This window comes from Myxocyprinus asiaticus, chromosome 1 (assembly GCF_019703515.2).
Source record: "Myxocyprinus asiaticus isolate MX2 ecotype Aquarium Trade chromosome 1, UBuf_Myxa_2, whole genome shotgun sequence".
NCBI classification, from domain to species: domain Eukaryota; kingdom Metazoa; phylum Chordata; class Actinopteri; order Cypriniformes; family Catostomidae; genus Myxocyprinus; species Myxocyprinus asiaticus.
The window spans coordinates 25,333,988-25,352,265 of record NC_059344.1 but is presented as its reverse complement, the minus strand read 5'-3'; the positions used below and the strand labels follow the sequence as shown (position 1 = coordinate 25,352,265).

The 18,278-nt window shown below is 42.2% G+C and overlaps 1 protein-coding gene across 14 annotated transcripts in view; it reads right to left on the bottom strand.

The window, feature by feature from the left end:
• Positions 1-18,278, bottom strand: part of LOC127411375 (transcription factor SOX-6-like) — a 167,869-nt gene that overhangs the window by 10,065 nt on the left and 139,526 nt on the right. For all 14 annotated transcript variants that reach the window (XM_051647601.1, XM_051647387.1, XM_051647760.1 and 11 more), the window contains 3 exons: positions 16,761-16,938; positions 15,907-16,094; positions 6,371-6,476 (listed from right to left, as the gene is read on the bottom strand). In XM_051647601.1, the coding sequence (XP_051503561.1) occupies positions 6,371-6,476; positions 15,907-16,094; positions 16,761-16,938 (472 nt within the window). The remainder of the gene's footprint in view (positions 1-6,370; positions 6,477-15,906; positions 16,095-16,760; positions 16,939-18,278) is intronic.

Sequence of the window (18,278 nt, the reverse complement as noted above, 5' to 3'; positions counted from 1 at the left end):
GGAATCTGCCATGAATATTTCATCATCCACATGTGATGTGTATTCATTAGGACCCTGAAACTTTCAAGTCTTGGCACACAGTACCTGCTTTTGATTTCTATTATCACTGGTGTTGATAAAATAAAAACTCTCACTAAGTAATCTTGGCACTGTACTGCTATTCAAGCTTGATACATCGATTATTCTGATGGCAGTGCACTGCTCAGAGAGGGAGGAGCACGAAAAGAGTTCACAGCGGAATCTTCTCACAAGATTAAACTTCTCTGTTCTCAAACACACTTGTACACACATCAGCAAGATGGGGATCCTGTGAGAGATCAGCTCTAAGTTTCAGGCAGCCAGCAGGAGGCTCTATTCCCCAGGTCCTGATGGGCAGAATGGCTTTGCTCAGGCCCCCAAAGATCCATTTACACATGTCATGTTTAACAATCATACCAGCGCATTCCTAATCCAGAAAGGGCTGCCCTTTATCTGGCTGGCCAGACAGTTTAGAGCTCCACACAGTCATGGTGCATCAGTCAGGGTCTGCTGTCACTGCTTAGGTCCATAGGCGTCTGACTCACTCTCTCTCTCTCTCTCTCTCTCTCTCTCTCTCTCTCTCTCTCTCTCTCTCTCTCGAAGGTGCTCTCTGATCTTGCCTCTCTATGATCTTCCTTCATCAGTCTGGCAAAGGCAGTACCTCCGCAGCCCTTCACATATGTCTGTGTGGAGCTTCACACCTCACAAACGTGCAATACATTTGTACCACCATACACACAAGAAAAATATCTGCCTAGTTCCAGCTCTCTCTGTATGGAACAACACAGCCCTGGGGCTCAACCCCAAGCAAGCTGCCGGGGGTGTGGGGATTATACAGCGGCACCCTTCCCCGCACAGTACATTAATTTCATTTAGCACGCACTCACCGTGCAGGATAAATTGATTTCACTTTGTTTGGTTTTGACAGCCATGTTTATTGTGCAATGAAATGTAGTGTAGCGTAGGGCTGACAGTATCCATCAACGCTGGGCAATCTGCTGACTGCCAGGGCAAGATGAAGGCATTCATTACCTTGCCAGCCAGCATTCGCTCGCTCTCTCGCTCGCTCGCTCACTCACTCACTCACTCATTCACTCACTCACTCACTCACTCACTCACTCACTCACTCACTCAGCCACCTCGCCCAGACACGACAGCCACTGTCTGCTCAGGGTGTAGAGATGGCCGGCTCTAATTTATGATTCACCCCCGTGCCATTACTTTACCACTGACACTGATTCAGCAATTTATATACTGGCATGCAAGCAGATATAGGCAGAGGTGAACAGCTTATGAGTAAAAGAGACATAGCATGCTAGAGTGGCATGAGAGAAAAACAGCAGCTGGACTCACGAATGCGTTTTTGTGTTTTGATTGTATTTCTATGTAAACGTGCACCAGATTGTCATTTTTGATCGTTGTGCTGGACGTCTCTGTTTTTTTCAGCATCCCAGGCTGGAGCAGCATGTTTTTTGGACACCGTGTAAATTTAAAAAAGATCATATTTAAAAAAAAAAAAAAAATTGACACCTGCATTTTGTTCTATTCATTTCACTGCATCTAGCTTTTTATTAGCGCAAGAACGCGTTCAGTCTGGACGACCCCTTAAAGGAATAGTTCACCCAAAAATGAAAATTCTCTCATCATTTACTCACAATTATGCCATCCCAGATGTGTATGACTTTCTTTCATCTGCTGAACTCAAATGAAGATTTTTAGAAGAATTTTCAGCTATTTTGGTCTACACAATGCAAGTGAATGAGTGGCAAAATATTGAAGCCCAAAAAATCACATAAGTCAGCATAAAAGTAATCAATAAGACTCCGGTGGTTAAATCAATGTCTTCAGAAGCGATATGATAGGTGTGGGTGAGAAACAGATTACTTTCACATTCTCCTTCTTGTGTTTTTGGTGATTCACATTCTTCATGCATATTTCCCCCTACTGGGCAGGGATAAGAATTGCTTGCAAAAAACGACTTAATTATTGATCTGTTTCTCACCCACACCTATCATATCACTTCTGAAGATATAAAACACTGGAGTCATATAGATTACTTTTATGACGTCTTTATGTGCTTTCTGGAGCGTCAATATTTTGGCACCCATTCACTTGCATTGTATGGACCTACAGAGCTGAAATATTCTTCTAAAAATCATAATTTGTGTTCTGCAGAAGAAAGAAAGTCATACACATCTGGGATGGCATGGCATGATGGTGAGTAAATGATGAGAGAATTTTCATTTTTGGGTGAACTATTCCTTTAAGCTGCTTTTCTTCTGTTTCTCTACTGACAGGGGCTGAGGGAGAAAGTTAATGAGAGGGACCGGGACTGGTTGTAATAATCATCTCATGCCCTGTTGTTGCTGTCGTGTGTCAGCAGGCTGCAGGGCGGCTAAGCAGACACAGACACAGCACTCTCATCCATCTGAGCGGACCACAGGAATGAGAGCCGACTTAAATGCCGCACAAGACTGCATCTGGGTGTGGAGGGGTGGGGGGTGTCGCTCGTCTGCCTCTGCGAGCTGGTGCTCTGTGGGGACGAGGGAGCAGCGGCCCCTGGCATGGAGCCCCGCTTGCAGACACAGGTGGTCCATACCCCCCCACCCCGCTGCAGTCATGATGTGCCATAATCAAAACCAGCCAAAGAGTTGGCAGCAAGGTTGCCTTGTGCAACGTCACCCCATATCCACAACATGAAATTTACAACCCTCTGCTTTTTTTCTGGTTGTTGTTGTTTAATAAAAGAGAGGTTACATGCCTCTGACATTTACAAATTAGCATTAATTGACATTTCTTTCCCACGTGCTTCGCTTTTAGGAAGCACCTAGTTAGGTGTGTTATTGTATAAATAAATGCAGATGTTTTGGGATGCCACGGGAGACCCCCTGAGGTGCATAAGTGTGGGTGGGGGGTTGACGGCAGGAGGCTTCTAATCGACTTTATTGTGATTTATGAGACCCGGTGCCTAACATGACAGAGCGATACAAGAATCTCCATTTAATTTGTCTCTCCCGGTGAACAGGAGGGAGAGCAGAGGGGGACTGTATGAATTACAGAGATCGAGAGAGAGAGCGAAAGGGGCCCTGCGGCCAAGCACACCTGTCTGCAGCAGGCCCAGACTCGACGGTATGCGGAATGGAGCCAAAAGGCTGAGCCTCTCAGGCTCTCACTGCAGCTAGCCTTTTGTTCCGAGGGCACACACAGACTGTCACACAAGAATCCGCTCCCAATGCTCTGCGAAACAAGCAACAATCACGCAAACCTGCCGGGCCCTTTGCCCATGATCAAATAAAGAAAGAGACACCTTTCCATAAAGGTATTCAGCGCTGGCTATGGGAGTCTTTCCAGCGAGAGGGAGGATCAGCCTGGATTAATGCGCACAGACAGATATGACACAATGCAGGGCTCTCCCATTCATGTCAGCACTCATATTCCACTAATTAAACCATTGCAACTTACATGTGATATAAGACCACTGCTTTAACATGCCAATTGTTGGTTTTCACCCAGCTGGATATTTGGAATTCTGCTAGGTGTGTGTGCATGTGTTTGTGTGTGAGTATATAGGGACAAAAGCACAGATTGTCACCAAATTTTTCTTTAAGCTATTATTTCTCATGCATCTCACTCTGGATGTTGTAAGGTTTTTTAGAGGGGCATACTAAATTCCTTTGTGCACCGTTTCAGAGGCTGTCAGTTAAAGGAAACACAGACTGAAATGCAGACTACAGCAACAGTGGTAATGGGAATGCATTGGCTTTCTCTTGTCTCTTTACTGTACACACAGATGCAAAAAAAAAAAAAAAAAAAAAAAACTGTGCAAAGTATTTGTCTTTTGTCTGAGCTGATTTACGGTAAGTATGATTAATTATATGGTAAACTGTAATGTTTTATTGATTGTTGTTTTTTTATAGATCCCTACATGTCTTTGTTCAAATTATGACATAATAATATGCTGTTTATCAAACTTGTTCATAAAACGATCCACTAACACAAAGATGCCTGTTTAACCTTTAGATTTTTTGCTTTGACTACAGTCAAAAGATTTCCATTTAATAACCTTGCAGCAATTTAACCAATCAAACACATAAAAAAACCACAGCTCTGAGCCCATATCATAAGTAGATTACAAAGTAATTTGTCCATTCCTAGTTAATCAGTCCAGCCACTGCTTTTTTTGGCTGGTATTGTCAAAAAAGTGTGCTTATATTACCTCAACTTCCTGCCCCCTGGAATCTTTCAACACGCCCTTTGTTCTGCTAAGACCCCTCTCTGACAGAGATAGTTTAAACACACGCACGACCCGACCCATTCGGCAAACAAAACTTATACGCTGCCATATGTAAATGAACAAAGGGGCCATACTTAAGCCTTTTGTGGTATCAGTTAATGTTTTTCATCTGAGCTTAAAAAGACCTAATGACTTTGCGGTGAGCTGATGCATGTGGCTCGTGGCTTTATGTGAAATGAAGGAAATTCTATCTATTTCCATACCCCGCGGTTATTTTCCAACGGCCCCTCTCTCTCGTTAGAACTTTGGTAGCTGTTAATTTGGTTGCTGCATGCTTTGCAAATATTAGTTCAAGCCACCTAAAGCTTTCTGTGAGTTACAGGAATGACAGAGAGCTGTTTTACACTCCGAGCCGTTTTCAATATAACGCATCTTTTCAGCAGGCAGGACCACCACACAGGGAAGCATGCCGCTGTTATGAACGCAGTAACATTCACTCTGTAATTTTCCTCTGCTCCCAATGGCAGTTACTGTGTGAGTCTGTTTGCCCTGTTAAAGTGTCAAGAAATTTTATTCTCAAATGGTAGTTTCCTAGTCAGTTGATAAATAATTTAAAGGGCATAAAAAGTGTAGATAGCTTTATTGACAAAACTTCTAAACAGTGTAATAAAACAGAGACTAGTGGCAAATAAGCAGAATAAAAGGGATGAAGTACTGCTTTTTTCATTCGTAGGTATCAAATCCACGGTGCTTACATTGCTGAAATGTTTTAAGGAAAGGAATGAAATTTGTTTGACTTGGTCTATCAAGAAAAAAAAAAAAAGGTTCTAAACAAAAAACGCCCAAGTAAACATGCTCTGTGTTTCTTAACGGATAAACACACTCTGGTTGTAAAAGAGAATATTTAATGTGGGGTGCATCATCATAAAAATGCCGTTCACATCCTTCATCTCGATTTGTTTGTGGGAAGATGGAGATGGGACGGCTCTTGGTGAGCTCTGAGTGCTCGCACTGGCGCCTTGTTCACTGCTCCCCCCTGGGATGAGAAACCTCTGTGGCCTTTGCCTACTCATAATCTACTCCCTACTGGGAGTTAACTGGCGGGACGTTCTCTGTTCCTTCACCTCCATTTGGAACTCTAAAGGAACACCCCATCACTTGGGCTGCTTTGTGCCCTCAGCCCTGCTTTGACTGCCCCAGAGCCCACAGGAGACAGGTTCCCACCGTGTGGAGGACCCGAGAACCCAACTTTCTCACTGATCAGAAAGGGGTGGGACAGGCTCCTTGGCGGGAATCTGCTCTGGTCTGGTCAGAGAAGATCCAGCCAGACCAGAAAAACTGCATCTCGAAACCTCTATTTACAGAGGTTTCGAGATTTCTACCCAGCCCAAATAAATAAATTATGTTTTTGAAAGCTCATAAACAAACAGAGTTATGTGAGGCTGATCATTTAAGTTTATGAAAAAAAAAAAAATATATATCAATTGTGTTTGTATCTTCAACAAAAATGTTCAAGGCTCACTGCTCATTTTATACATTTGATAATACCCATCATAACATATTTAGTTTTTTTTTTTTTTTTGTCCATGTCTTTGCTCTGGATTTCCATGGGAACTGTTACAAATATTTACATTGGAAAAACACTGGTTCATATTCATGTTCCTCACTACTGGTTACTAACAGAGCCACAAAAGGAGATGACGCCTTGTCATATAAGTGCTATCTAAAGTTACACCTCCGCGCCCAGCATATCAAACAAGAGCTGTGGCAATGGAGCCCATGCCTGGAGGACAACAACTAGCTTGTCATCAACTAGCAAATCAGAACTAGCTGTGAAAAACGTTAAGTACAGTTGTGTAGTCCACCCCAGAATACACACACTGCATTAGTGCCTTTAACTTTCCCTGACTCTAACCGAGCGCCCATGTAATCCAGTCAATCTGACCATGTGACTGAACTGTATGTGACCACATTCCTCACTGTAGCCGAGTAGCAAGTAGTGTCAGATACAGTATATGCCACATGCTTTGCAAGGGTACAAAGTGCGGCAAACAGAATTTGTGAGCTGTAGCATTATGATTTGACACAATGTACCACTACAGACAGAGTAACACTTACCTTCAAAATCCTCTGGCCTGGTGAGGTCGATGACTCTGTGACCGATCTTTCCATCCTCGCCTAGTTTACCCAGGTGATGGCTCAGGCTGTCGTAATGAGACCTCTCCTGCGAAATATGAAAAAAATAAAATAAAATCAGTACTGTTTGAGATAAACAGTTACCTGTCTACCAATATCTAATATTATCTATATATATGACAGAATAACGTTTAATAAATAAAACTGTGTTTATTCAGATAAATTACTTTGCATAAATGAGAATTGTACACATTTTGTCAAAATTAAATTATGACCAAAATCATGTTTCTTAGACTATGATGTGTCCTGTGACAGACAGTCTTGGATTAACTATGATTTAGAGAAAACAGTGTGAAAACTGCAGTAACCTCAAGATCCACAGCAGAGATATGTGAGGCTGATCATTTAAGTTTATGAAAAAAAAAAAAAAAGAAAGAAAGAAATATCAATTGTGTTTGTATCTTCAACAAAAATGTTGAAGCTCAGTAGGCCCTTAAAATGCAAGTGAATGGAGATTTCTCTTTTAATGCTCCAAAAATCACAGACAGTCAGCATAAACTTCATCCATACGACACCACCTTCTAAAGCGATATGATCACTTTTGGTACGAAAAAAATCAATATTTAAGTACTTTTTAACTATAATCCAACGCTTCACGAGAGGGTCCAAGCGGTCTCTCATGTGACGTATTTGCGTTACCATGATACAGACGTAATCTCAGGTTCTCCACTCGGTTGAGACATCCAGGATGAGCACACAAATACACCATTGTGAATAAAGAAACAGATAAATACATATCTAAACCAAAATCAATGAAGCTTCTGTAACACGTTCCTTCTTCTCACTCGTAAACAGCGCTGCTCTTCTGGCTGTGACGCACACGCGTCAGTTCTCACATGTTTCAAATGCCAATGCGATTACGTCACACAAGCTTTCCACTCCTGACTGGAAGCATAATTTAGAGTTTAAAAAAGTACTTAAATATTTATCTTTTCTGCACCAAACGCGATCGTGTCGCTTTAGAAGACATTAATTTAACAGCTGAAGTCGTATGGATGAAGTTTATGCGGACTGTCAGTGATTTTTGAAGCTTCAAAAGAGAAATCGCCATTCACTACTGAGCTAAGTTATTTTTCTATTTTTCTTCAGATGTGTTCTGGTGAAGAAAGAAAGTCATACACACCTGGGATATCATAAGGGTTAGTAAATAATGAGATAATTTTCATTTTTGGGTGAACTATCCCTTTAAAGTGAATGGTGACTGATTTGTAATAACATGAGGGTAATTAAATGATGACAGAATTTTCATTTTTGGGTGAATTATGCTTTTGACATAGGACACACATGTGTGCATTTTGATATGCCCATGTCAAGCCATCTTTATCACGGCTCTAGTCTTTTACTGTCTTCATCTGTAGGGACTTGTACCGATAAGAGTGTGGAACACTCTTCTAAAAAGGGTTTCAAAACAACTCACTGAAAGATCCTGTGCACACAATGCAGCTTGGGACCTCCAGTGAAATGTTCAGGTTTTTTTTTTTTTTCTTATTCTTTCCCTCTCTGCAGCACATGCTCATCTCGGCTGCCCTGAGTTCTCTGTCTATCATTTATTCAAGGCCCATTCTTGGAGGAACATGCTGTGTTTTCCCTTTTGTCGTGTTGCTTTCTGTTCAGATTAAACTCGGCATCATGTCGCACTTGATGCACAATAAACCCCTGTCATTCCTCGCCCGAGCGACAATATTAAATGTCATGTCCGTGTGCATTTACAGAATAAAATAACAGCTTTTGGGGGGCCCTCCTGAATGGCTGCAGCACATTACACTTAATGTATTATGCAGAGGAAGAGGGGCCGACCACTGCTCGGGCCCATTGTTAAATGACCTAGTTCTGCCTTGAGTGCGGCAGTGCATTAGCGGAGACCTGTCTCACTCTCTCTGAAGACTCAAGGAGGAGATGGACACTTTGACTCGGCATGATACAAGAAATCTCTCCCCTCTCCAGTCAGGCCTGGAAGACACTAAAAGCCAGGCACGTAACAGCGAGGTGTTCCCAGAGCATTTGTTCTTCTCCCAGGGTGTGCATACAATCTCAGGCAAAAGGTGTGCTTGAATTGTCTTTCTCTTTTCTTTAGAGAATGCCTATCATGCACAGTTTGAACAGACACTCGGGCGGGCTCCCAACACAATGTTAACAGCTCCCCTGCCACACATGCAGACACAGATACCAACGTACACATTAATCTTTCAGCCGGGCTGCTTTGGCCGTTTTGCTCGTTTGTTTGTTTTCTGGTCTTTTTGCCACTGGGGAGCCCATGGAGCATGGAAGCTCTTCACATGGCAAAAGATTATCACTTCGGCTCAAGTTGTCAATAGCCCATGACAATAGTGGATTACTTGGGATGATTCTGTGCTCATTGCACCTGATGTCACTTTAAATAGACTTTATTCACTGTCATTTACTGTTTAAAAATTGCAAGGTTAGAAATAGAATTGTCTGACTAAACTTTTTTTGTCTGCAAATGATGCGCGATAACGTGTATTTTACAAAAAAACAAATATATAAATATATTGTATAAAAACAAAACAAGTGAATAGTTTTACTTGTATTCAAGACTTTTCAGTGCACTTTGAGTGCCTACTTCTTTTTTTTTTTTTTTACTAGTAATTACTATAAAAAAAACAAACAGGACTTAAGCATCTGAGAGACAGAGAGAGGAGCGGTAGAGAGAGAGAGAGATGAGAGAGAGAGAGAGAGAGAGAGAGAGAGAGAGAGAGAGAACCACAATTTCCCACCACACTTGATGGAACAATCATTATTTATGGCCATCTGAGTGATTCTGATGTACAATTAACCACTACCTGCTTATGGCCTGTCATTAAGAGCTGCCTGTCTTGACTCTGCCTTGCTTATTTAAGTGTTTTATAATTATGACATGTGTATCGGTCCCCGCTGGGCCCGGGCGGCTTTGTAAAGATAAGTTGGAGCGCTAGCTCGGCGTGCCACACTGTGTATAAAGCCTCCTACACTGCTGTATTCATCACCAGACTGCATTATTGCACTTAATGAAAGAGGCGCACAGCCCCCGATGACAAATTGACTGATGTGCGATTAGTCGCACGAGCAATGGCCGATGCGCCGTGGACAGTCCACTGGGGAAGAGCTCAACAACTGTATGTATGTGTGTGTGTTTAGAAGGGGTGTAATAAATTACTTGCCTCTGTCCTCCCATCCTGCCTGCTCAGCTGGCTCTCTCTGATCAATCAACCCCTTTTATAAAGTCATGATCATTAAACATCAGTTTGGGGAACAAGAAGCATCCATCAGTGAGTTTCATTAAATACTGTTTGGATGCTAAACTTTCTCCTTTTCCTCTTGGACACAAAAAAGTAATTAAAGAATGAGTTGGCAGAGAGCTATTACAGTACATGGAAATGGGATTAGACACCTCAGTGTCTCCAGTCTAACTAAATGGACTGAGGGAGAGAGTTCATTCATGGCTTATAACTGCAGGAGATAGTGATGGTCTGTTTACAGTGCACATTAACAGTCTGTAAGTGATTAAGAACATAAAACGAAATGTGCACACCTTCAAACATTGCACAATGAATTTCTATTAAATTTTATATACTATGTTTTATACACTAATTGGTTGTAACTTTGTGTAATTTATATCATAGAATTAGTATTGCGCAGAAATAAAAAAAAATAGATAATTTATATGCATAACACCAGGCTTTTTGTTTGAAGACTTGAAAAAGGTCTAAAGCGGCTTTACTACTGTCCGCATCAAGTGCTGCGATAAATCAATGGCATTTTTATTATTTTATGGTGTCATTAAATTTTTACTGATCACTTTGCAACAGAAGAGCAGTAAAGGGAGTGTACCGTCCTGAGAGAGGCCTGTCCGGCCAGGCAGATACTCACGGGCAGATCTCTCTAACCATTGTGCTATAAAGGATATTTATAATGTGCATTACACCAGCAAGATGGCAGGAGCCCCAACTCTCCGCAAGTACAAGAAGGCCAGAGCGAAGGAGAAAGGGAGAACGCGGTGAGGGAGCCAAAAAAAGAAACAATGCAAGATGTCATGTTACACGTTGTGCCCCTCCCATGCTAACCGCGACCTCTCTGGCGCACGGCTGGCCCTTCCCTCAAATGAGTTCAGCATGCAGCCCTTCATTCCCACATCTAAAATTATAACCACACAGTCCTAAGCTGAAGTGGAAAAAGACACCCACAATAATCTCCCCTCTACTATTCTTTTTTTCCCCCTTCTTCCACAAATTTGGTTACAGAATGCATTTAGTTTCTACAGAGGATGGTTGCACGGTGAAGTAATAACACAGAAGGAGCAATGGAAAGGCTGGTGGAACTTCTGAACATCTGGAGCGGAGCCAGAGTGAGGAGCCCATGTCAGCGAAGCGGAGACGGCTTTAATCAGGCCGGCCGCAGAACATGTGGCTGAGGACTGCAGCGCTGCCCGCAGATGCATCGGCAATGGCATGTATTTTGGGCAGGAGCGCATTGTGCTGGTGTCTACCCTGTACTTACACATCACACTGCCATAGAGTGACGCTTTTCCTCCTGTATAAATAGCCTGGCTTCAGCCATATGGCCTTGGATTGTACCAGCCGGGTTTGCATGAGTCCAGATAATGGCAATTGTGAGACAATTATGGGCACCGTGCTGCTTAGCGTGGCCATTCAAATCCATGTCCAGATGTTTTAAAAATGGAGCCAGAGAAGCATACACCTCCGCTGCTTATAGATGAAGAAGGAAATAGAAAGGTACAGTATTAGCAGGTTGATCAAAACAAATGACTGACCTTGGCAGGTGCAAGCAAGTCGATTTAGTAATCTGCCTTTACTGTTGCCCAGATGCACAAAAAAAAAAATTTTTTTTTTTGCTAAGACAGAATGGTCCAGCGAATAAGTGTGTGCGCCATGTCCTTGCCTTAGCTCTGAAAGCTGCGAATACAGCATGTTCTGTCAGTTCTACACCTGGCTGAGAGATCTGAGTGACAGAGAAATAAAGGGAGGCTTTGAAAGCCTATTACAATGAGTGCAGACTCTGTATATGCAATATAGGTTGTGAGCTTCAGCCATCTTAAAAGTCTTTGGCTGTATTGAGAGCAAGACTCAATACAACTCAGTGCAGCTATTTTGCCCCTCATCTGCTTTCAATTCCTGCTGTAACCAATCACAATGTTATTTATAATGGTGCAGCTTTCCAGTAGTTGGTAGTTTTGAAACGTTTAGTCTAAAGCACATACAATTGTGCAGCGAGCCCAGAGTTTCTTTCATGCGGTCGCTCGGTTTTTATTCCCGAGCGGTGCTCTGCGCTCGCAGGCTCCCAGACCGAAGAAGCAGGCGCGGGCAGAGCATGGGTGGGGCTGCGACCTCCCTCCACTGGTGGGCATCCAATCACAGAACTTTTTTTTTACCTTCCAGGAGCACATCATCTGAGGACATTGTGACATTTCACCCGAGTCAGGCAGCCCTAATAGTTCTATGTTCTCAGCCTAATGCTCTCCTTTTATTGAAATCTGCTTTTAGAATGTGCTATTCAGTGGTAGATTATAGCATAACTGCATGTAAAACCAACAACTTGTGCTCTCTTATAAAAACGGGGAAATTTACCCACAACATCTGACCTTCAACATCACTAGGGAAATAAACCATTTTATATGTGTCCATCTCTCTGCAGTAAAAGAAAGTCTCCAGCTCTGTTTTTCTTTTTGGTTTCCTTTTTTCATTATTATTATTTTTATGGGTTGTCAGCCTTAAAAGACCCTGAACTGTTCACTGAGTCCTTAAGGATCTGTTAAGAGGGACCTTGCTTTCTCTGCTCTTATCATGCAATCTATTTACAATAATGGACACTCTGAATCACATGATCTGGGAGACAGAGGCTTCTTTATACGCTTGTTCGGAGGGGTTCTGTCCCAATATGGTGCCACATAAATGACTCATTGTAGCCTATTCTTTACACCGGCTTTGTTGTGGGATATCTGGCGTAAGCAGAGCTGTGCAGGTCTGCAGTATAGAGGCTTGTTACATTTTTGAATGAGTGTCCTGTTTTGGACATTTGTGATTTTATGCAGCCACAGTGTAAAATCAGGGGCCATCGGCACAAAGCTAAACTCTGTTCATGTCTTACTAAGGGATAAGTAACAGGAAGAATAACTGTGTAATATTGTTTCAGAACAAGCCCAGGACATACACCCACACACACAGATGTTCAAACCCACTCAGTAAGCGAAAAAGGCACTATTTTTATTCCCTTGCACATCTGAATAATTAAAACAAAGAAATAATGTGAGCAATACTCAACAATGGCACTTGTTGGCTATGGGCAGTGCCTGAGTTCAGAATATAATCACATTTTGGATGGCCAAAACCATGTATGGCAGGATTTACTTTGCGGCCAAAAATAACCTATGATGGCAATTTCCAAGACAGCAGCAGAAAAAAGGAGTAGAAAATTGCTTCCAGGGCTGCACACCAGACAAGATTATACCCAAGTCTTTGTAAAGGCAAGTGTGAATAGGACCCTAACACACACACACAGGGAGGGAACAAGGGCAAACATTGGCTTTGGGTCTAAAGGTACGGGGTGAGGATTTCGAGGAGTGTGTGCAAAGCTCCAATTAAATGTTTGTGGCCCGGTACTATGGGATTTGAGAAAAGTGAATATTCCTCTCATCAATAATGTAGGCGGGGGGGGGGAGGCCTGCGGATGCTCAATAGGTCAATACACTGGCCTTTCACCCTTTGATTCCAGTTTGAGAAGTGTCAGCACAAGAATATATTTTATCTCCTTGCCAGACTGCGACATCTGTCAGAAACTAGGTTATTAGCGGGGCCGAAATCTAAAATCAAAATCTGGCCTCTTTCCAAAAGTGGAGCCTTATCATTACGCAGCTTGTAAAATTTAATTTTGAAAAGTAAAATCAAACAAAGCTGTTAAACTTATTATATTGAATCTAATGCATAAAACGGATCTGTAAACGTACAACTCAGTGTTCTTCCAAGGGGGAAAAATGCACTGGGATAAGGAATAAATAATAAAGTAGATTAATTGCCCACTGTAGGCAATAATACATTTAATAAATATTTGAAAAAAGGCAAATTGTTAGAGGTCCCATAAAAGCTTTTATTTCACTGATGGGATGTCAAAGAGAGAAAAAAAGACAAATAAAAAACAACCAAGCAAGCACTAAAACATGAATATTTTACACATGCACCTAAAAGACATGAGACTTCACCATCTCAGGGGGCAGAACACAGAGAGATGCGAGAAAAGAAAGTCTCTGTGTGCGAGAGGGAAAGAGAGAGGGAAAGGGATGCAGGTCATTCCATTGTGTTCAATGGACACACTTTGTATTAAAAGATGAATTGATCCATCAGCAGCACTTAGCCCTTTTCTGCAGCTCAGTCGTTACTCCGGGATAAATCAATATTTAATATCACCCACCAACAGCCCCAGTTGATGATTTTAACCTCTCCTTAATCCCATTTATGTTACCTTTCCAGAATTTTCCACGTAGGTTTTCACTTTGATAAACTTCCAAACAGCAGACTGGAAGGCAGTTATTAAAGGGCATCCAGTATTTATGTCAGGTGAGGCGATGCGCTGAAATATTAATATTCTGAAACTGACCAAAGTGAAAGCTTTTATCTGGAACACTTAGATGCCTTTTTAGAAAAACATATAAAGCTCACCTGAGCTGAGCTGAGGTGCCCAAATAACCATGTGAAAAGGCAGGGCCTTACAATCGTGCAAAGACAAAACCAAGACCAGACAAAAGAGAAGGAGAAAAAACGTTAAGCTCTACCTGGTAAGAACAATGCAGGCATAGGTGTGTGTTGCCTGTTGACAAATGTTCCTTTTCAGCCATTGTTGGAGCAACATTCATGTCATGTAGCAGCATATTCTTGTGTTTGGCTGACCATGAGCTAACCCCAGAGTGATTTTGGAAGGTAAAGAATGAAGGAGAGGATGAGTTGAGGCTGGTGTAGATAGAATAGGAAAAGGGAGAGGGAGGGAGACAGCCACAGGTGATGGCTGCATGTTCACATACCGTATCCACCTCCAAAGAACATGAACAAAGAGTGAAAGAATAGTGCGTAATACAGTAGCTTAGGTGATATCTCCTTTTATAATGGCTTCGAGTTGGACATTGTGTTTGAGAAAACAAGATTATGACTACAACAATGCCTTTCTGTGCTATAAAGAAGTAAATTGCTGCGAGAAGCAGCAACAATGAAAAAATTACCCAATCCTGGGAATTAACAAATAACCATTGGGATTGTAATGACTTCAGTTAAATGTTGCTATTGTTTGTCTTATTAAGGTGAAAACAGGGGAATTTGCCATGATCTTGCCCTTTACTGAGGACACGCTTTGGTCTTCCTTCAATGCCACCCACATCGGTGCAGATGTCTTACGCACAGACTTCTAAGTTGACTGAAAAATAGTCACTTTAACTTTTTTACATATACATTGACCTACTTTAAGATGCTGGTTGAAAGTAATCAGGTGCTGAAAAATTAATGAGCCTCCACTCCCGGCTCCTGCCTGCATCTCACAGCCAACTGGCAGTGTGGCATCAATCAGATGGTAGCAGTGCCTGTTTTTCTGCTCCTTGATTGACTCATTGATTGAAGATATTTTTAAAAGGAATCCCTGAGAGAATGCCTGCTCCCAGTACAAAGTGGGCCTGTCCCACACCAGGGGCTGAAGAGGGCTGCCTGTATGCTTTAATTGAGCAGAGACATCACAGTTTGAACCCGCACAGGCCAGGCACCAGAGGACTGCGATGGTCCTCGCTCACGAATGCAAACACACACTCGTACACCATCTACCCTGCCAATGCCAATCAAAGGCGCTTCTCTGGACATGCTTCAAAGGCCTTGATTGGTTTTAAAGATCATCTCTGAGAAACACTGTGGGCTCAAGTCCTTGAGCTTTGACTGTTGTTGTGCCCTTAGGCGAAAGGAGAAGGAACAAGAATCTGTTGTTTTAAAGGTGTCAAACAAACATGTTAACATTACACTAACGGATTTGGCAGATACTTTAATATAAAGCGAATTACACTGCATTCAATGTTTTTATCACTACATGTGTACCCACAACCTTTTGCTAACATCATGCTCTATCAGTTGAGCTACAGGTTCTTAAAATAATTTAGAAATAACAGAGGTTAGTTTCAATCCATTTACCTCTGGGGCTGGGTTACGGCCCGCTGCGTTGCTGTGTTGAAACCCACCCTAGATGGGACTCAAACCCACAACGTTGGCATTGCTACTATAGCAGCGTATTCTATCAGCTGAGCTACAGGAAATTATAAGGAATTGAGAAATAGCAGAAGTGATTTTGATCCATTGACCTCTGGATTATGGGCCTGCCGCATCACTGTGCTAAAACCAACCCAATATGGGACTCGAACAAACAACCTTTGGCTTAGGAGGCCAGTGCCCTATGCATTACACCACTGGGGTTGTCCATCTCACCTTATCAGCCCTGCAGTTGTTGAGGCCCATGCCGGTGAGGGCAGACAGTTTGGCCTCCATGCTCTGCTGATGATGGTGTAGCTGATCTCTCTGGATCTGCTCCCTCATCTTCCTCGCTTCCTGGATGGCCTTCATCACTGCATCCTGATCTCCAAACAGCGTTGTTGAGCTCAGGCTGGACAGGATGTCTGCTGAGACAAATCACTTAGTCAATGCACAAATACTACAAACATATGCTCAAGGACGCATTTTGAAACAAAATATAGGAGGGCTTGTGAGTACAATGTGCATGTGTGCACTGTAAGTGTGGCCAACTCCATGTGTGGGGGGAGCAGGAAACTAAAGGAGCAATCTCAGTGTGTGTCGCCTTTCTGTAATTAGTGGATCAAAGTGAAGTGAGGCGGATGGCAGTTAAATCTCGGAAATAGTAGAAAAACAAACACCAAGCCTGTGTTCAAAGCCCAACTCCAAGAGGAGGAGGGAAATGAGTGCTGCTCAACAACTCTGTGTCGTTTTAATGAAAGACTTTTTTAGTAATTGTTACTAGCAGCTTCCAAAAAAATCTTAATATGAGAGATGAACTACAAGCTTTAAAAAAAACAAAAAACAAACATACAGCAACAGCATTCGTTACTCTTTACTAAGGCAGTTAAACTGGCAAGGTCTGAGAGAGATTATGACTTGGGAGTGTGTCAAGTTCATTGCACTCTCTGATTTCATACTACAAAGAATCAGAAATATACAATTAGTCTCTTGGCTTTGAGGACTTTAATAATTATGAAAGATTACACCACACAGAACTCTAATGATAAAACAGACTGAATACCATAAGGAGAGAAAATCTAAAGCTTTACCCAGAGACGAGCCGCGGCCCATTCCTCCGATGGGGCTGGGGATACCTCCACTCTTGGACAGGCTGTTCGGGCTGCTCTTGCTGCCGGGAAAGAGGCTCTGTGTCGGGGATGTGGGGGATTTGACCATCTCAGCTGTCTTGGGCCGGGCGGAGAGGTTGAGAGGCTGTGTTCCCTCCTCCTGTACATAAAATACACAAAGCTTCTGTTAAAACAGAGACGCCCTACAGAGAAATGCTTTCCACCTTACAAAAAAGACAGTGCACCAGAGACTATTACTGTTGACTAATTAGACCAGCTCCTCCAAGACATGAGTTCTGTATTCATAGCCAGGCTCTGTGCCATGCTATAGCTCCTCAGTGTAGCAAGGGCCAGGCTTTGTTCAGGCTAATTAAAACCCACTCTGTCTGAGTACACATCTTTATCTTCTCACCTGCTCTCAGGCTCAGAGAAACAGCTAACAGCTCATACATCCTGTTTCAAACAAATCCAATAAGGCCATCAAGCTTGCACTTGGTTGTTATTAGGGATGAGCATGTTACTATTAAGAGTGTGTAAACTCTCTGCTACAGTATATTTGACATTTTAGATATGGGGACCTACCTTACAGCCCCAGTGAGGAAAAGAATGTCATAAAGGAAGCAAGTAATGTTTTTTTAGGTAATGTTAAAATGTCAAATGACTAAAGTTAAGGGTTGAGATAGTTTATTGTAATATAGCTTGGCTTAATTTAAGTACAATAGAAGTCACTGGGAGGTCCCAACCATAATATAATAACAAACGTGTTTGTGTGTGTGTGTTCATGATGTTGCATGACTGCACATTTGTAAATAATTAGAGCTGATGATGTTTAAACTATAACACATTCATGAGAAAAACAATATACCAGCTTCATCAATCCAGGAATAATTTTAAAAAGGCATCTCATCATATAAGGTGCTTCTCATCAAACAACAATCAGTAGCGCTTATATTCTTTTGAGAAACTGAAAAGTGTATGTAAGCTAGAAAACGATTTTACTGGCAGAGTGTTGACTGACCAAACAGATGGGCCACATTCAGCAACTGCCCCCAGCTCTTTAAAAATGTCACTGCCAACAACAGTTTGTCATTCAATTATGCCTCAACTAGACAAACAATCAGACTGCTAGCTAATTAAGCACAACATATCAACATATGGAGCTAACAGGGCAAAAATCATGCAACATGTTTGATCAATATTAAGATTAAAGACATTAAATATCTCATATAGCACGTGTTGGTAAATGAGTAGAATTAAAGGGGGTTAACATGTTGACTTTGGATGTCTAAATACGCCCATCCTACTATATGTGGTTCGATGCTGCCTCGGTGTAATTGCCAATGATCTTGCCGTATGCTCTGAAAAGTCATTGAGATGTTGATATGTGGCAGTGCTCTCGAAGGGCACTGTTCCAAAAACCCTGGAGGTGCAGCTTAGCTGAGCAGACTGAAAAGGATTACAGCGCTACGCACACACTACTGTTCAGCTCAATGATTTATC